This window comes from Balaenoptera acutorostrata, chromosome 2 (assembly GCF_949987535.1).
Source record: "Balaenoptera acutorostrata chromosome 2, mBalAcu1.1, whole genome shotgun sequence".
NCBI classification, from domain to species: domain Eukaryota; kingdom Metazoa; phylum Chordata; class Mammalia; order Artiodactyla; family Balaenopteridae; genus Balaenoptera; species Balaenoptera acutorostrata.
Genome location: NC_080065.1, coordinates 128,248,777 through 128,269,128, shown reverse-complemented (window position 1 = coordinate 128,269,128; position 20,352 = coordinate 128,248,777). Strand labels below are relative to the sequence as shown.

General features: G+C 45.8%; 1 protein-coding gene across 4 annotated transcripts in view; it reads right to left on the bottom strand.

Annotated features, from left to right (window-relative positions):
- Positions 1 to 979: 979 nt before the first annotated feature.
- Positions 980 to 20,352, bottom strand: part of ARHGAP26 (Rho GTPase activating protein 26) — a 472,115-nt gene continuing 452,742 nt past the window's right edge. For all 4 annotated transcript variants that reach the window (XM_057540933.1, XM_057540934.1, XM_057540935.1 and 1 more), the window contains 2 exons: positions 15,720 to 15,811; positions 980 to 6,996 (listed from right to left, as the gene is read on the bottom strand). In XM_057540933.1, coding sequence (XP_057396916.1) covers positions 6,908 to 6,996; positions 15,720 to 15,811 — 181 coding nt within the window. In that variant the 3' untranslated portion in view covers positions 980 to 6,907. The remainder of the gene's footprint in view (positions 6,997 to 15,719; positions 15,812 to 20,352) is intronic.

Below are 20,352 nucleotides of genomic sequence, written 5' to 3'. Positions count from 1 at the left end.
AGGGCAAGGACATAGATAAGATACAAATCCATACATACATTTCATTCTCCACACGATGGGCATCAGTTACACACGTGTGCCACTCAGAAGGTCTCACCTAGGTACCGTATGACCCCACACATCTGTGACGCTTCAGATGCTGGGACAATTTTCCAGCACAGGGTGTAAGCTCGGTGAAGGCAGAGGTGCTGTGAATCCGTGCTGTTCACAGGGGTAAACCAGCCCTTATTAAGTGGCAAACGAGGACAGTATAAACAGTTCACATGTGACCCACATATTCAATTAGTCACCCCTCAGAACGAGGCACCAGGGGATACTCACTCGCCTTCTGCTTGCCCAGGGCAAGCTTCTGGAGCCAGAAGCCTTGCCCTCCATCCCCAGAGTCCAGGCTCCCCTGCCCTCTCCTTCTGGCTCCTCTGTTCTCACAGCAGAAGCTGGGAGTGAATTGTAAACCTGGGTCCCAGGCTGCAACTCAGGATGTACCTGGAGGGGATATGATGAATGAGACAACTCAGTAACACAAGCTGGCCTGGGACAGCATGTTACAAGTGACTGATTTACAACCCTGGGGGACACGCCCAGCTGTGTGGTGGAACTGTCTGTATTTTGGCTCTTTGATTATTCCATCCTGTGTTAATGAAGTTCAAGAAAATGGTTGATTTGACAATCAAATTTAGGAAGAATAAAATATGTATCGTAGGAGATAAAGTCAGAAACATTCATTGGAATGTGACTCTTTGGGGCTTAACTGTTTAACGTGCATGACAGCTTATCCTCAAGTTCACGAGCAGTTGACCTCTCCCTAAAGGAAACCAGAGCTCCCCAGAGCACATCAGAAATCAGCACTGTGGTTGTCACCAGTGACCTCAGGAGCCCAGACTTGCGATCTTTGATCATGGTCTTTGCTTATTTGAAAAAAATATTAAAATACGCATCATGTCAAAACTTTATCAGAAACTCAAGAAACAAACATACCACCAAATGGAAAAGTCATTTAATTCAAAAATCATACTTCCACTAGTTTCACAGGGATTGTCACATAAACCAACCAAAAGTAAGAAAGCCAAGTTTCAGAGGCCACCCAACAGAAACTGTATTTTCTTTACAGATATGCTTAGTGACACAAAAGCACATTTTTTTTCTTTTCAAGCCTGAACATGGCAAAACTGTTTCATGAATAACAGGGAAAAAGTTCTATTCTAGTCACAAGTTACTTCTTAATTACTAAATAGGATTCTACACACCAGTCGATATTCAATACTGAATCGAAGTTTAAAACAGTGCATTTATGTTTTTCAAAAAAAAACATTAAAGTGCCATTTTTAAGTACTTTATTGATATTATATCACACAGCACTTTATAATATACTCAAAGGTAGCCTAAGTTGTGAATTAAACATGCAAATATTTTCTTCTCCAAAACATGGACAAAATGTCTTTTAGAGTGCTTGTGAAGACTAGCCTACTATGAACCACTAATTGTTTATGAGTTTGATCTTTTTTTCAACATGACTCTTAATAAGTTAATAAGGAATATAGCTATAGATAGTAATCATCTGATAAATATGAACAAAGTTTTCAAATGGCACTTAAGTTACATCTTTGATCATTCTGATAGTCAATCAACAGCCTCTCTTGTTTCTCTGATTCTCAAACTTCAAATCTTAAAGGCTGTCAAGGCTCAGCAACTGCCAGCTTATGTGGGTTTCTAGAAGACAGTCTGTATCTTTACACATGTAAATGTGAGCTGTACACATACATACACAAACACATACTAATACGTATACACTTAAGAATCGTCAGATGAACCTCTTTTCACAGGTTCAAGGTTGACCCTGGCATCTGGATACCCAAGGAAGCGGCGTGTAGGGTCTGTTTGGACAATTTTGTAGAAATGGTTGACGTAGAAATGATTGATGTCAAATGTCTTGGCCTCTCCAGGTAATTCTGACACTTTATCACTATTCTTGGTTCTCACTGACTACACTAAATAGAATTTTGATGTAATAGTAATTCCTATACTTACACGGGTCCAGGACTGTGCTAAGCCTTTGCTCTCTAAGGCATTCTGCCTTGAAAAATGGTTTCATCTTGTAGCGTCCTGTAAAACTTCTGTAAAAAAATTAGCTGTGAGCTTTTTACGTGATAGATTTTCCCCCCTATTAAGAACTATATTTATCCCTCTTTAAAAAAATCCGAAGTTCTTCAGTATGGTTTGCCTTTCTCTTTCTGCTCTTAGCATTACTTTATACCCAATCCTTTTTCTCCTAAGAATACAAGTGCTTCCATTAGGAGATCACATGTTAGCCAGGGCTGGCTCTGAATGACGTCTGAATTCTCTGTATGGCCTCTCCCTGTGCTTTGGGGAGCCCTTTAGTTAGACAAGTACTGTAGGCGGTGAAAGGAAACAAGCTAATTATGACTTGGTGGAGTCTGGTCTCAGGCATGCTGTAGGTTTGTGCAAGGTCCATTATTCTACGGCTGTTGTCATTTGGAGGCTACATTTAAAGAAAAGTGGTTCAGCACCCAGCACACCAGCCTGGCTGCCAAACACATTTGAGCATGATAAGATACATTTTTTAAACGCCGGCACAGGGTGTGTGAGAGGACACCCAGTTGACTTAGATGTGGGGCAGGGCTGTCTAGGTAAATGATTACTGTCAAGTTTGCCAGTCATGACAGATTAACTCCCTAGACAGTATACCCAGGACATTCCTTTTAAAGTCAGGTAGCTAAGTGGCTAGTTTCTTCAGGGCTGGCTACCTACTTGGGTAACACGGTTGCTCATAAAACATTCGATGCTAGGGCGAACTGTGAGTGCCATGATGGCCACTGTTGTACCTGGGAGTCCTGGGTCTATAAAACTGGGGGGTCCAGACTTGCTTCTTTTAGAAACAGAAGCCAGAGGATGAAAGGTGCCAAAAGACAGTCATGAGTAGTTGATCATGTTATGTTCAGTCGATTATTTCTGTCTCCCTACTCCACAATCATGGATGTTTTTAGAGTCTATACAGTCAAGACAGAGCTTTTGGTGCGACAAGGGTTGCTGTTTTCAAGAGACGCAAACTCTGATGGTAGAAGGACTTCCCTTTGAGCTACAGGTATGGCACTCATAACTGCAGAGTCCTGGCAAACAGTGAAATCACCCTGTCACTAGCATGACTCTGTGTTGCTAATGTCGATTGGCCAATACCTGATTGTTCATTTATTCTCTTTCTCTTTGCCTTTCTATCCAAAAAGCACTCAGCAAGAGGACATGAACTGGAATTATGTTGAAAAAACAAACAAACAAACCCCAGTTTGGTGTGACAGAAGAAAACACACATTGGCTGTAGAAATACTAAAACACTAAGCTAAAAACTGGCTCCAATCCTAGGATACAAAGGCCGGCAGTGCTATACAGGGTCCATCCCTCTATGTTCAGATTTGAAAACAGAAGAGAATATCATCAGTCTTGAGCAAGTCAGGACTTTACTTGCCTGGGGGGTGGGGGAAGAATGTGAAACTAGTTGTCTTCTCAAGGCATGGCATTCTGTAACTACAGAACTCTGTTGAGTACCTGGAGGAGGTGTGAGAGACTGATCTTGATGCCCCCAAAAGACTCAGGCTATGTCTGCCTACCTGATCCCAGGGCCTTCCAAAAGCAACACGAGGCTCCTGGGAAAGTTCAGGGATTTTGGTCAATAGTATTCCACTCTGATACCCAGTTCACTCTCCTAATCTGCCCTAAGATTCCCTATTCCAGAAGACAGAGTTAGAGGTGGGGAGTAAAGATAGTGGAGGGTAAAACCCATTTTCAGCCTTCAAGTTCCTTCTTATTTGTCGGCTCATATTCTGAACAGTGTCTCCAGTTCTGTAGATGATGGGGAGGAGGGGAGCCTGGCCAGGGAAAGGGAAGCAGAGTAGCCATCTGTCAGGGCCCAGCACGGCCCAGAGAAGCTGGGAAGGGGTCTACCTAAAATTCCCATTGGTAGTAGCTCCAGTTCCCTCGGCTTTGGATCAGAGCCAAATGGGGAGGGAGGCACATGCTTCCAAGTGGTCAAGCTGGGGCCAAGTGTTGGCAGGTAAGCTTCAGAGGAACTCCCAAAGCCAGGGCCTGGGACTTCTGGCCGTCCCCACATTAGCTCTAGTTAAGGTTCCAATGGGGCAGGTGGTGATTTAAAACGTCCAATGTGTTAAAAGCATTATGTTGCACTTTTCTATTTGGAAAGCACAGTGGTATAGAGTGTGCTTGTCCCTCTAGCCCCTTTGAACAGGTCCCCAGGCTGTTCAAAGTCCACAGGGAGTAGGTATAGCCTGCTCATATGTGCCCTTTCTTCTTGGGTTTTCAATGATAGCTTTCCTGAGTCCTATCTTGGTCTTCTCCAGTCTTAATTCTTGTTCCCTGATTCAGTGGTGGTGTCTCGCTCACTGCTGGGTGAGCTCCTGGGTAATAGCTGTGTCATCCTTGAGCTGATGGAATGAATCACAATGACAAACTCCTATTAACTTTAAAGTCATCTAGAAAGCTATTAACAGCACAATCTCCACCCCTCTTTGGGGGTTTTTCTTTGTCTTATTTTGGAGCTATAGGGAATCTGAGATGAATAAACATGTTTAGGGAAAGGGGAAGAAGCAGCATGTCAAGAACTAAAGATCCTAAGAAGCCAGTTTTTCTTGGAACTTAGACACACACATTTGCAAACTAGCTTGAACTCGTTTATAAAGCCTTAGAAGATGCGCAGAAGAGTAAGATACAAGGAGCATGCAATTATCCCATCTTCTGTCCTGGTACCTTGGGGTACCAAGAAATACACCTGAGAAGAAAAATGAAAAGAAAAAAAAAAAAAAATCTAACCCCTGGCCTCACCTGTTTAAATCCTGAGCTTCATCTTACTACTGGATAGGAGTTCTCGGAAAAGTTCATTGCCTGAAGATGCTCCTTCCATCTCCAAATCCAAAGCCCAAGAAATGCTCAAAAAACCACATCTGGATAAAGAAGACTGAACACCATTAACGTGTCATGCCCACCAACAAGAGCCAGCAGAGTGTGTGGAAATATCTTCTCCTTCCTCAAGGCCAGAGAAGGGATGATCTTGACTCTCTTCGACCTTGTGTCCCCTCTCCCCCTCGTATACACACCTGTTCAGCAATCAAAGCTTAAATGTGTGAAGCAACTAACTTATAGAATATCAAATATAGAACTTTGCCATATAGTATTTCAAATCACTCTATTTACATGTTTATCTTTTCAAAAAAAAATGTAAAAGATACAGTAATTCAACACAATTCAAGTTTTTCTTTTCCTCTTTAAAGTTCCCTCAAGAGGAATTCCAGAAGCAGGACATAATCTGGAACAATGCCACCATCCCGAGGGGCTCCTGTCCTGGAGAGCTTGACAGTCCCTCACTTCAGAGTCTGTCTGCCCAGAATCACTCTTGCAAGGACATTCAAGTGTGGAAATACTGGGACTCTCTTCTTTGGAAGCCAAGTGAATTTGAAATGTCCAGGCCAAACCTCCCTACCCAAAGCGGTCTTCCACATGACCCAGCCCCTTCTGGACCAGCAAATTCTCTTTCTCAGAAGGTACCCATCCCACCTTCCATGCCCCAACCTTCCGGCATCCTCCTAAATCACAATGGCTTATGATATTAGTCTCATGCCTCAAAAGCCTGAGAAACAATTCCCTTTTTCTGAGTGGCAGTGAACATGTATGTCCTTTTAAACTAGAGGCCATGGGGTTAGTCCAGGAATCATGCCTGAAAACCGCCAGGGCACCAGTGCTGAGCAGCCCAGGGCACTGCCAGGGGGCTAGTCAGTGAAGGGCTACAAGCAGGCAAGGACAGGGGAAGGGACAGGTGAATGGGAGGGAATGAGTCATTGGGAGGGTATTCCCCTTTGGGAGGCAGCATGTTGCCCTCTAGAAAGCAGACACTAGTTGCATGGAAGAACAGAAATACTAAGCCTGTATGTAATTTAATCTCAAGAGGTTACTAGAGTTTGTTCCAAATATATCCTGGTGCTGCTGAAATTCATCAGAAAGGGAGCAGTTCCCAGCTGCTATTCTATCTGCCCCCAAGTAGACCTTGATCTTCGCCTTCAGGTCGTTGGAAAACCATTCAAAAAACGGCCAAAAAGCAGGGAGAAAAAAATACGTCATGCAAAGAGTGTGTTATTTTCTGGTTTGGTTTTAGAGTAGGTTGGGTTGCCGTGGTTACGAGGCAATGGCAGCCCTCGGTGGCAGAGAAGTTCCTAGCTTGGGAGGGGGGCCGTGGGGGTGTGTGTGCTCCCCTGCATGAGAGGACTGGACAGAATTCTGCTGGTGCTGGGCCAGTGGCTGCTTGAGAGATGGTGAGAGATTGGATCTTATGTAAACAGCGCCATAACCCTTCTCTATCCTGCATGCAAACAAACAGACCCAGCCGCCTATAGCAGGGCAGGTCTCAAGTATTTAGAGGTGGGGTAGAGAGAGTGTCTACTGTAAACAATAGCTGTGGATCCAGACTGGGTCTCAGGCCACTGCCCAGCCCTGTCAGAGCCAGCTATACTGCAAGCTCCTGGGGACTGCTTATATCTCACTTACTTCCTTTTTCAGAAGGTTGGGGTTTGGATGACTACTGAAACAAAATGAGCACACCCCACGTAGGGTGCTAAATGAGAGGAATGGCTTTGTAAGCCTTTCTTGTTATCAAAATCAAACGGCCTCCTCCGCTGATTTACTTCTGCTTCTTGCAGTATCACCGCACGTCAGCTGAGATGATCATGGGGATGGGTGACACCAGAGTTCACAGAAACATTCGTGTTGACAGGTAGCAGCAGAGTCAGTCACCCTGCACTTCTCAGCGGCGAAGAGCAATGGCCCACAACACTGGAATCAGCAGTTGTCATGGACACCATGAAAAGCTCAGCAGTTCTGCCAGGGCCCACGGTTAGAGGAACTCCACGTAGTTCTCGGGGATGAGGCCCGTCTTTCCATTCAGAGTCCCCTCCAACCAGCCGGGCTCCTGAGATGGATGCACTGTACAGGAGGCGGGGAGAGAGCGACAAGAAACGACGTTACAGATAGGGTAGGAGGTGGGCGCGTACTGTGCGTGTGTGAAGGAAGTTTAGAGATTGGGTGCAGTCGCCCGTTAAGTTACATCATTCTCGGATTTGTTTAAACCAGAGTTTCTCAACCCACTGGGGGACCTGGTGAAGGTCATTCTGAACGTTCTCCATAATTAAAAGGGGAAGAGACACAGGCATTCAAAATTCTGCATACAATTTTAGGAGTTTCACGGACTTTCTGAAGTTCCTGGTTTAAACTGTAAAGAAGTAACAGATTCCTGCATTTTAGTTTAGAGGTCACAGTTATGATATCCCACCTATATATTTACCTAGGTATCCATCCATCCAGCCCTGTACTCATTTACCTACCCAGTGTTGACTATGTACCAGATAAAGTACCTATGGAGGACTGCTAAGAACTAGTCCTTAAAGATATGTAGCTCCTGGACTTCCCTGGTGGCGCAGTGGTTAAGAATCCGCCTGCCAATGCAGGGGACACGGGTTCGAGCCCTGGTCCAGGAAGATCCCACATGCCGTGGAGCAACTAAGCCCATGTGCCACAACTACTGAGCCTGCGCTCTAGAGCCTGCGAGCCACAACTACTGAAGCCCATGCGCCTAAAGCCAGTGCTCGGCAACAAGAGAAGCCACCACAATGAGAAGTCTGTGCACCGCAACGAAGACCCAACGCAGCCAAAAATAAATAAATAAATAAATTTATTAAAAAAAAAAAAACGTAGCTCCTAATCATGCATTTTACTTCCCTCCGAATCCATACCCTCTGCTTCTAATTTCCTTGCAAATTCCCTCTGCATTTTTGTTTTGTTTTGTTTTGTATTTTATAGTCTTCAAATAGCCCTCTCGTGGTTCCAACCATACCCTTCTTTAATTTTCTTTCCTGTTCTCTGGAGTTTTCCTCCTTCCTATATACGAGTCTGAAAGCTGTCTTCTCCCTCTCTCTATTGCAATTTAAAAAATTTCTACCCTTTTGATTTTTCCATATCCAAAGAATATATACCCAATGCTCTGTGATGTCACAAGCCATCTCCATGGAAACTACTGTGATACTGTAAAAATTATATACAATCCAGCTGAGTCTGCAAAGCAGCCAACAGCAGGAAGGAAGAGAGAAGGAATCCTGGACTTGGAGAGGAGGGTTGTTCATGTTTTTTGAACTGGGAATATACAAATAACTCTTGGGCTAGGCAGGACATTTGTTCTTACTGTTTTAGGAAAACTCCAATCCTCCGAGATTGTTTGGAGAGAATGAATTTTCCTCTATTCCCTTCCTAGGCCAATTAAGTGACTTCCTGAGCTTGTTTTAGAAAAGCATTTCCGCCCCCAACACTACTATAAAACTCTAGTTTCAGTTTGTAGGGAAATAAGAAAGAAGAGAGACCAAAGGAAGTAAATACAGAAGCAACAGAAGGACACACACTGAGGCTCACAGAAGATCAATGTCAACCTTGGCTAGATCTTGAAGGCTTCTTTAGGAAAAGACAAGGTCAAACATCTATGAGGTGGCCTCCAACACGTTTGCCTGATTTCATATCTCTAGGTTTCAGGAATAAACCCAAGTAGCGAGGGTACTTTGGATTCATGACACAAGGAGGAGTCTGGGGGAGAAGTGCCATGGAAGAAAGAACACAACACAACTTAAAAGCAACCTGGTCTCTCCAATGACCAAGATCTTCCAGCCCACCGCTAAAATGCTAGCACCCAAACACCCCTGCCTTCTGCCCATCCATCCAGCTGATACTGCCAAGATCACTTCAGTTTCTTCAACCTATCAAGTGATAATAAAACTCTCCCCCCCTCATTGGGTTCTTGTGAGGGTTCAGGAACCAATACGGAGAAAGCACAGTAAATGCTCAGTACAGGTGAGTCAGTAGGAGACCCTGTGTCATTTGATCGGTCATTCAGAATGGTCAGCAGTAAAAACCAAGTAAGGACCTGGTCTCAACAACCACCTAAACTTGGGGAAATCTCAAATGTTCAGAACCAAAACCAAACAAATCAAACTCACTCCCCAAAACAAAAGACCTAGAAAGAAGAAACCAACCAAACACACAAAATGAAAAACAACAAAAAAAGACAAACCCTCCGCCCCCATTTGACAGCAAAGCTCCTAGTTGAGTTGTTGTTCTACCGGATGCACCGAGTCCATCTCTTTCAGACTTTCTCCCTTCCTGGCCAGCTGTTCAAACACAGCTCAGGTGCAGAGGTGGTAACGTCTGCAAACATTAGAAATGGAATTTGCAGAATAAGGGGAGAATCAGAGGGGACAAAGGAGGCCCTCCAAACTAGAGAACAAGAGATATGTCATGGGGGACGGCAGGGGACAGTGCAGCCTTTGGGTCGGATTGCTGACTCAGAGAAGTCAGCAAGTCAGGCTTTAGTAAGGGATGGTACCAGACCAGGTGCAACAGAACCACCTGGATGCTTATTAAAACTGCAGATTCCTAGGCCCCAGCACACATCAGTTACAGCAGAATCTCTAGGAGTGGGGCTCAGGGATCTGCATTTTAACTCATTCACAGAAAGTTAAGTTATAACTCTTCTGTGCCAAAATGCCTCTGTAATGAGGGTGATAATAAGAATTAACTAATGGAGGACAGAGGCAGCCCCAGATGCCTCTGGCTTTCTGTTGTCTTTTGTTTCCCTTCCTCACACTTGAAGGCTTAGCTGAAGCCCTACCTCCTCCATAAATATCATCATGGAACGCCATCTACCTGCTCCCTCCCTTCCCCTGGCTTCCGGAATGTTCATAGGTCCTTTTAATGCTGTTCAAATGTGTTAACTTTGTTTCCCTAACTAGTTTTTTAGTGCATTTAATTTTGTATTCTATCACTCAACATTCTTCACTGACTCCCCTCTGGTGAATTACAATGATAGAAGCGAACACGCTACAAATGGTGCCTGGGAAACAGCCATGGACTCAGAGAGTTAAATATTTACTGACTCATTTGGACCTAAGGATCCTAGCTTGTACTATTATTATCCCTATTTTACAGATGAGAAAATTAAGGCTCAGAGAGGTAAATTAATTTATTCAGGGTCCCAACGGTAGAGCCAGAATTTGAATCCAGCTTGTTTGATCCCAGAGACCAAGCCCTTTTCCACTACATGATGCCTCTATCCCACCAGAGAGTGTGATCCTTGAGGATAAGAGTGGTGATGCTCACGGTGAGCACATGCTAAGCAGTGGGCCCTTTGCTAAGTGCTGCCTCTGCATCACCTCCTTCCATCTTCAGAAGGACTATGGAGTTGGTTCTATTATCCTCAGCTTACTGATAAGAAACTGAGGCTCAGAGACGTTAAGCATCTTGCCCCAAATTACACAGCTGGTAGATGATGGAGGTGGATCTGAACTCAGGACATCTGACCCTAGGGTCTGTGGTCTTAAGCACTACCACTTTGGCCTAGCCTAATGCTCTGGATATCGAGGATGCTCGTAAGTACTTGCTGGGTTGAATCGCACCAATGTCCAACCTTCTGAATCGCACCAGTGTCCCATGTGCTATGTAAACACACAAGGTGTTGCAGGGAGCTGCCTGGGCAGCTCTCCAGCCCAGCAGGCATATAATAAATATAAGCTGCTGCTGACACGGGCGTGCTTCCTGCCAACTACTCTCTCTCAGCTCAGTCCATATACACTCCACACACCCCTGCACAGGCACCTCATGCTCTCCCCGCTCGTTCGCTCACGGTGGACCAGGAGCAAGTGTGTGACTAAGATCTCTAGTGGCTGGCTGCCCCCCAGGGAAGGAGCAGTGGCTGGCACAGGTGCAGACCCCTGTGTAGCTGAATGCATGGACTCATTTAACAAACGTTCATTCAGCACCTACCACGAGCCACACACTGTGCTAGGTCCCTGCACATAGGATAGAACAAGCAGATGAGATTCTGCTCTTGGGGAGGGACCATCTATAGTAAGTAAGCATGTAATTGTAGGTAGTGATGAGGGGAGGGAAAGAGACTGGGATAGCGATGCGGGTGGGTGGCCAAGAGTTCGAAAAGCTAAAACCCAAATAATCCACAGGAGCCAGCCAGTAATGCAAGTGTAACAGCCCCAAGATGGGGAGAAGCTTGTTGTGGTTTCAGAACAGTGGTGTGTAAGTCTTTCTTAAAAAGCCAGCTCGTCAATGTGTAACTACTCAACTCTGCCACTGTCTTGCTATAGATAATATGTAAACACAAAGGCGTGAGTGGCTGTGTTCCAATGAAGCTCTATTTACAAAAGCAGGCAGCGGGCTGGATTTCACTGGCAAGTCATAGTTTGCCAGCCCTATTCGAGAACATAAAGAAGGCCTGAGAGGCTGCTTTGTATCAAGGGAGGGTGAGAGGGGGCCAGACGGCAGGGGCGGGACCTGCAGGTCCTTGTCAGTAATTCTAAGAACAGGAGGCAAAATAACATGATGTGACTTCCATTTTTCAGAGATCAATCTGGCTGCTGTGTAGAGTCTGGGTTATGGGGCGAGAGTGGACGCAGCAAGACCAGTGAAGCAGCTGGTGGAAACGCCTGGGGGAGACATGGAGATGCGGGGGAGGCTGAAAGATTCCACCGAGGAACTCTCTGTGAACCCCACTGCCTGAGATATCCTTTATCAGCAAAGGAAACCCAGGGCAGCCCTGCTTTGCACTCACACTGCACCCGGTACCCCAGCAATGAAGGATCCAGCCCATGTCAAATCTTGATAAAAGTATCCCAAGAACCCAATTTTAGTGAACGGCATGTGAATTTTCCAGGTATCACTAATCAGGTTGCTTCTAGATGACTAATGTTCCTGAGAACATGAGTTATTTTTCCTTCCAGTTACTGTGTGAGGTGCTCTTGGTGAAATGGCCAGTTTCCTAGTATATTGGCAAGGGCTGACACTGGAGTTATTTCTGAGTATTGCACAGCCATTGCCCACTGCACAAAGTCCAAGAGCTGACTGAGCAGCCTCTCCAGATTCACAGTGGGCCCCTGGAATCCAGAGGCTTGGAGATTAATCGTTATGCACAACAGACTTTCCCCTCAAGGTGCCCCTCCCTCTTCCTCCTCCTCCTTTCTTCTTCTTCTTGATCCTGAAAAAGACAAGACACACACACACACACACACTCACTCACTCTAACTCTGTCATTAGGAAACTTTCTTCTGATTGGTCTGATGATTTAATCTGACAGCTACAGAGCATCCAACTTACATCGTCCTTACCTGGGATCTTCAGCAACAAATTACCAAGAGAGAGAACAAGGAAAAAGATCTCTCTAATATGTGAATAGTGCTTTCCCCCTTTAATGCCCGATAACTCCTAAAGAGGCAAAGGGATGGGGAAAGTAGGGTCGAGGTAGCATTTTCTACCATCCAACCAGTCTAAAATCTGAATCGACATTTTGTCAGATCCTTCTTCGACTGCAGCTCAGTCAACACTGTGAGGTGTTGTCTTTGGGGCTTAATTTGGCCTTTTGCTCTTCAGGGAATTGGAAAGGTCACTGACATTGCTAGTTAAAAAGAAACTAGTGTCAATGAACGCTGCCGTGGCCCCTGGAGACCACGGGAAGGCGGGGTAAGGCCTCTGACTCTCTCCTGCTCTCATCTGTCCTTGTAGGATTTATGACAATTACTGAGTGGAGGGGCGGGAGTAGTAACAGAACCTGCTGGGAAGGAAAGGACTTGGCAGTTAAAAATCAAGTGTCTTTTAATTTCTTTTTTTGGTTAGCTAGTTAAACTACTTCAAAAAGGAGACTTAAAAACTGAAGAAGGTGGGAATGCCAAATGGTGCAACCCCTCTAGAAATCAGTTGGGCAGTTCCTCCAACAGTTAGACCTAGAGTTACCATATGACCCAGCAAGCCCATGCCTTGGTGTATCACCAAGAGAACGGAAAACCTATGTCCCCACAAAAACTTGTATGCGTGTGTCTATAGCAGCATTACTTATAACAGCCAAAAAGTGGAAACAATCAATATGTCCATCAATCGATGAATGGATAGACAAAATGTGGTATATCCATACAATGGAATATTACTCATCAATAAAAAGGAATGAGGTTCTGAGGCCTACTACAACATGGATGACATTGAATATAGTGCAAAGTGAAATAAGTCAGTTGCAAAGACCATGTACTGTATAATTCCACTCACACGAAACATCCAGAGCAGGCAAATTTACAGTGACAGAAAGTAGACTAGTGGTTGCCTAGGCGGCATGGAGTAGGGTTGGGGTAAATGGGGCATGACTGCTAAAGGGAACAGGGTTTCTTTGGGGGTGATGAAGATATTGTGGAATTAGATAGTGATGATGGTTGCACAACTTTAAATATACTAAAACCCACTGAACTGTACATTTTAAATGGGTAACTTGTATGGTACGTGGCTACCTCAATAAAGCTCTTTTAAAAATGGAAGAAGGCTGCACTCAGGAAGAGGAGTCCCAAACAAGACACACACTCACACATACAGACCTTTTGAGAGCTTAAACCGACTCTTCCCCCGGGATCAGGGGTCCTTTGTGTTGTCAGAGTGAAGAGCTGATAGGAACACGGCAGTCCCTTGCCCATGGGAGTAGTGGACTGTGGTTTAGAGGACAGACCTTTCAGCTCTGGACTCACCTGTAGATGTAGGCATCTCTCAAATCTTGCTCACTGGTAGGCAGAAGCCCCTCCCCTGTCGACAGCATAGGACACAGAGCCTGTGCATGCACCCACTCTGATTCGTCTGCCATGCAAACTGTGTCATGTTATGGTTGGGCTGTGACTTCCCCCACATGGGCCTATTCAGGGGACACTCTCCAAGGACATGGCCTTAGACAGCCTTCAGTGGACCCACTCCTACAGGTGTGCCAGGACCTAAAAGCTCTAGCTGCTGACAGGAGAGGCAGTTGGGCTGGCTGTTTGTATGCTTTGATTTTTAAAGGACCCAAATGAAAGTTAATGGAACAAAGGTTTAAGGACAGTGCTTTAGAGGCTTTGAGAACCCTAAGTGAGGATGCAGGCCCAGAAGGCCACATGCAGTTGTGGGCTCATCCCCAGCCCTGCTGGCTCAGAAGATCAAGGTCTGCCGAGTGTGACCTGGGAATCCCCCAGGTGCTCTGTGACCTCTTTCCCATTCTGTCTACCCATGCCTGATTACTATCTCTGCCATGCTGAATGCAGGGGCTGGCCACACAGGGGGGCAGTCCCTTTGCATATGGATGCAGTCAAGGCTGTTCCCCAGGAGCCCATCTCTGCTCTGGCTGGGACCTCAGGGCGCTTACAAATAACCAGAACCCAGGGTGTCTAGGTGCAGTACCTACTGCCCAGCTGGGCTGTAGCAGCTAAAAAGGAAAAACTCTCATTGTGAACGATCAGAGCATCAAGGTCTTTTTCTGAGATGGACGTAACGAAATGATGATCATCATCGTCACAATAACAACATACTGAAAGCTTAATATGTGTTGAGTACTATTTTAAACATGTGATGCACACTATCTCAATTTTCTCTCAAAACTGTCTGGTATCTTTCTATGACAGAGGAGAGGACTGAGGCACAGAGAGGTTAAGTCACTACTTGAGGTCACACAGAATCAAGTGGTCAAGCCGGGGCCTGCGCTATGGTGGCCTGAATCTAGAGTTCAGGCTCTCCAGTGCTACATGGGAGCCTTGGCTGCCCTGCATTTCTGGGTCTCAGGCGGGTGGTAGGAGGCATGGTCCTGACCTGGGTGGGACCGCGCAGCCGTGATGGGGAAGGAACACTGGGTAGTAAGCACTCACCCCTGCCACAGAACCCTGCCTCACCCCACCTGAGGTCAAGAAGGGAGGCCCAGAAAATGTCCAGTTCCTGAAACCAGACAGCTGGTTTTTGCTTCCTCCTTTGAGCAAAACAAACAGACCCTTTCACCCAGGGATCCAGAAGGATTAAACCCAAAGGAGAACTACATCTGGGGGAAATCTCAACTGTAACAGAAACTTGGGCCTTTCCCCAGAATCCTGATTTTCCTCGTAGGCAAATAATAAGTTATGACAAATTATAACAACAATTCCATCAATTTGCATTTTGAAAAATATTCCTTTTTTTTTTTTTTTTTTTTAGGGAGGAAAACAAACAAATGAAACAAGGAAATGGTGCATCAAGCAAGTCCCAGGCCCATGGGGCAAGTGCTCCGAATCCATTTTCCCATCAGGATGCCTGTGCAGGACAGCTGGTGCTTGGCAGGGCTGGTTTCACTGTGGGGTCATCTACCCACTCCCGGCAGCTGGGGGAGGACGAGCAGGAACGCAGCGCAGCTTATCTGCCCGGAGCTCACCCAATGCCCCACCGTCTCAGAAACAGGCCTCTCCTGCCATGGACAGTGAATCCCACTGAACCCAAGGATGGGCATAGACCCTGCGGCTTTAGCCTCCTCCCTGAGCTTCTGACCACTTTCAGGATCCCCGTTCTCCACTCCTTCGTCTCCTCCCTCCGTCCAGCCCACAGATGCTCAAAGCCTGTGCAGGTACCATCCCATTTAATGCCCACGACACCTCGATGATACTGGCTCTGTCACAGTGAGGAGGGGATTCCACTCGTCCTCTTTTGATAGTGGCTCCTAAAGCTCTGCCGCTGCTCTGTTATTTTGGGAAAAGACACCCCACCCCACCCCATGCTCCTTTTTAGTCTTACCTGTTCTGTTGAGATTTTCCTTAGGTAGAAAGGAACTTTAACAACTCCAGTGATTTATTTGAGAAACTCACCATTATCGAAGACCGTCCCTGCCGTGAATGAGAGCTCTGAGTCGTGTTCCGCTTTGCAGGCATATAAGGCTTTTGCCTTCCGGAATGGTGTGCTGGGGGAAAGCAGTTTATTTAGCATTTTTTAAAAACCCTCTGAAAGATATTTAATCTCTCTTTCTCCCCCTTCCCTGCAAGCCACCGAGCCTCCTCTCGCGGGAAGAGCCTGACAAGGCAGATGGCAAAACACGAGGTGGAAAAGTTGCAAAGGTCACCAGAGCAGAAACGAGAAATATGCAGAGAACAGCCATAAGCCTGGAAAAACCACACTTCTCGTGGGCTCACCTTGTGTCAAGTTTAAACCTGACTTGTAAGAGCTGAACAGTGGGAGTGCAGGCTGGACCCCATTTCTGGAGCAGGACTAGCTAGTGGGGGCAGTGGAGGCAGGAAAGAACCCCTAACTTGCTCTGGAGAACAGTCACAGCAGACCCTGCTGAAAGTGGCCAATGCTCAGTGAGTCAGAAGGAGAAATTCTAGCAAAGCCAGGTTTCAGCTCCAGGCCCCGGGCTGACGTTAGCTCTCCCACATGTTACTTATTTCTCATTGGGCTGGTGGAGCAGGATTCCAGAGCTGCAACTCCCGGACCCCCAGGGTAGGGCAGGGAGCAGACAAGGTGTGGGTGTGAGCAGTTACACACGTGTGTGTATGAGCATACGTGTGCACTTGTGTGAGGAGGAATAAGGGAGAGGGGGCATGATGCAATTTTTTGGGGCTCTTATCATCCCAGGAGTGCTGACAGCCACTCTCACTGCAAATCAGAATCACTTTAAAAAACGCAGATGTCTGGGTTCTACCCTGACTTGCAGATATCAGTATTTTTATAAAGCTCTCCAAGTGACTCTCGTGAGCAACCAGGGCTGAGAACCATCCTTCCAGAGCAGGGGTTGGCAAACTCCTTCTGTAAAGGGCCAGACAGGAAATATTTTAGGCTTCATGGGCCGTATGGTCTCTGTTGCATTTACCCAACTCTGCATTGTAGCACGAAAGCAGCAACAGGCAACATGTAAATGAATGAGTGTGGCTGCGTTCCATCAAAACTTTACTTACAAAACACAGGGGCCAGGCTGGATTTGACCTAATGGCCGCAGATTGCTAACCCACATTCTAGAGTGCAAGTCGCAAGTACTGGTAAATCAATTTTTGCCTTGACATCCGACCAGTCCCAAATGAGCTATGGTCTTCTCAAGGGTCACAAGAAAAATGACATTTAGCAGTCAAAAGTTGGCTCTTTATTTGCTGAAAGCAATCTCTCTCTTCCTCAAAGCCAGCATATTTAGGGGCTCTAGGGCAGAGTAACAAAAGAGCAAGTAGGTCCTCTGGGTTAGACAATTATTCAAGGGATATATATTATTTGCTTTATCTTTATTTGGCTAATGGAGAGCCTCAAGGACCCAGGGATGCTAAACTTTCATGGTGTATTTATTTCTAGTGGCTGAATGAGTTTTAGCTGAGGCATGGTTGGTCTCAGGTAAATCCAGATAGGATCAGAAGGGACAGGGCACTTTGGATCCTTATGGAACTGTTGCTCTTGGAGTCACCAAGTCCAGCTTCCCTCTGGGAAGGAGGAGCCATGGATGTCTGGAAACCTATACCAGGGCCAGAAATCTAAAACTTTTAGTCTTGGTTCCATGAAAATTGAAGGAAAGATGACTTAAAGGGTCTGTTGTACAGATAAATGGTTATCCAGAATTTGTTGCCAGGGTGCAGTTTACTGGTGTTCTCTCTGGTCTTCTAGTAGCCAGGAAATGATAACTGGGTGGGAGAAAACTGGGCAAGTGGGAGAACACGAAGTGGGTTCACTGGTAGTGAAGGGAAAAAGAGCCTTTAGAATGTGACGGCTCCAACTAGACACCAGCTTCCCCTGTGTAATTATCATTAATGTCACAATCAAGTTCAGGACAAGGGGCACATTCTGTGATCTAAGTAAACCAAGTCTGTGTGTTGGCCAGCAAGGGCCAAACAGCCAATGCGCTGCTAAAATTTTGTTTTTGTTTTTGTTTTTGGAGGGAGTAGGGAACAGAGAGGAGTCATCTGGCTGTGAAACGTGTTAAAACAGCCAAAACTCCGTACGGACAGGCAAGTGGAGCCTGTGATGACATGGAAGGTGGAAGGAGAATCCAGTAGCCATGAGCCAGGGTCATTGTCCCTTGAGGATGGGGAGAGAGCACAGGGACCAGGGACAGGGAGATAAAAGGTGAGGCGAAAATCATCTGAGGCAAGGCTCCTCTGGCTGGATTTTCACAGAGGTTACTTATTAACCTCCTCAAATAAAGGGAATGGGACAAAACAGGGACAAGCCAGGGAAACCAACTGGGGTATCTGGCAGGAAGTAAGCAGAGGGAATGGCTCAAGTGCCCAAGATTATCATTCAAGAGGAGTAATTTTCCACTAATATCTGGTTTTAGGAATTTAATAATGATAACATTCAATAAAACAGTACATTAAAAATGAAAACAAAGGTGAGGAAAGAGCTTTTTTTTTTTTGCTTTTCTCTCAAATTAAGAGGTGACAGACAGTCTGCAAGAAGGTCTTTTCCTCCGAGACTTCCTCCTGCCCCCTTGGGATGTGCACAAGAATGGGAGGGATGATAGAGGGGTGCTTTTAAAAGGAGCTATTCCTGTTCCCCAGGACTATGGTTGCCAAATAAGATACAAGGCATCTAGTTAAATCTGAACTTCAGATCAATGAGGAATACTATTTTAGTATGAGTATGTCCCAAATATTGCATGGGATATACTTATACTTAAAAAAAAATCATTTGTTGTTTACAATTTCAAATGTAACTGGGTATTCTGTATTTTCATTTTATTTGCTAAATCTGGCAGCCCTACTCAGGGGAAAGTCTTCTCTTTGTAAAAGTTTGTCAGCCCGAGTCCTGTGTCCCATGCCATACTCTCTCCCTGTCAAAAGCCCTGAGCGGTTTGTGTTAGATAGGGTTTCTACCAAAACAGATCCTGCTGGCACAGAGGTTTTGTTTGTAGGCTTTGGCTCTGATTAAAGAAATAAAAAAAATCCCCCCTAAGCATCTTTGGTTCTTGGGCTCCCTAGCTCCCTATTCTCTGCAAAGCATCTCCACACTGCACACAGAGAGCCTGAGGTGCCTGTGACTCTTCTGTGACACCGCCCTTCAGACCTCAGCAGGGCCTTCAAGGGCATGAACAAGCTTGGAACCTTCTGCTTGTTCATTGTTAATTTTCGCCTGTGAGCGTGGCACAGGGCCAGGAAAAGCACTCAGAGGAGTTTCCCTCAATTGCCCTTGCAAACCCTGCAATATGACAACCCACTCTGCACTGTACAGGGAGTTGGGCTTAGCTAGACTGGCAGGATGCAACGGCTTGATCATTTAGGCATAATTTCCAGGAGCCCCTGTGTGAATCCAAGTTATGAGTTCGGGGCTGGGAGCTTTTCTAGGGGTACAAGTGAAAGGAAAGGGAACTGCTCCTCCAGTCCCCTTTCTCTGCTGTGCTGTGAAAGGCATCTCCGTTCCTGAGCTTGAACTAACAAGCACTAACAATGCTTTGGAGAGGGGAGACCAAGCCACTTCCAGAGGAGATGTTATATAGAAGTTCATGGGCCCATTTATTAGGTCTAATTAAGTTTTTATTTTTAAAGGCTCTGCCCAGGGAAGGAAATCTGAAGGTTCATGTTCTGGAAGTGGGTTTGGGGGAACGTTTCGTTGGACCTGAATAATGGGTGTATGCCCCCACCTCTTGGTTGCACACTGCAACAGCAATTAGGGGATTTTTGCCCTCTCTGTTGGCTAGCTCCCCAGCTGTGTCCCCATCCGTGCTCAGCTTGGCACACGTGGTCAGCTCAGTGATAGCCAACTGCAAGCCCTATTCTGCCTTGCCTATTTCAAAAAGGCAGCTTCCTACAGGCTTGTGGAACTGCATCATCCAAATGGTACCATTATACTGATGGCCAGAGTGAACAGTACTGTGTAACCATGAACCCAAACACCTGGGGTGAGCAGACTCTACTGCCACTGTCCACCGCCAATCTGGAAATATCAATACTCTGGGAAAGGAGTAGCTAAAGAAGTAAAACCTGGAAATATCCTGGAAGATGGGAGTGGGGAGGTGGAGATACTGGAGAGGCAATAGGGCCCCGAAGCTTAGAGATATAAAAAAAAAGTGAATACCGTCAAAGCAGAGTACACTTCAGTTTTTTAGCTGAATGATTCTACTGTCCTGAGTCCCCCAACCCATTCTGTCCAGGGGCCAATATTCTAAAGATTTTACTTCGTTTTGAATAAATTGAAGGGGCCACATTTTGGCTCTGGTTCAGGTCTCATGGGGCAATCAATGATCTAACCAGAACAACCCAAACCATATCTGGTGTCCTAGAAAGTTAACATCTCCCAAAGTGCCCAGAATATGCCTAAGAAATAATTAGGAAATAACTTGAGTGTCAGAAAAAGTATACTCTGAATTTTTATCTTATTCCCAGGGTAAGGATAAAAGAATATAGTGAAAAGCTATCTTTTCCATCTTCAAGGGAAAAGCTAGACAGAAAACCTAGAGGAGCAGGCCAGGCTCTGGGGCCGGGAAACATGAAAACTTAAATTTGGGGCCACCCATGTGTTTGGAGGAAAGAG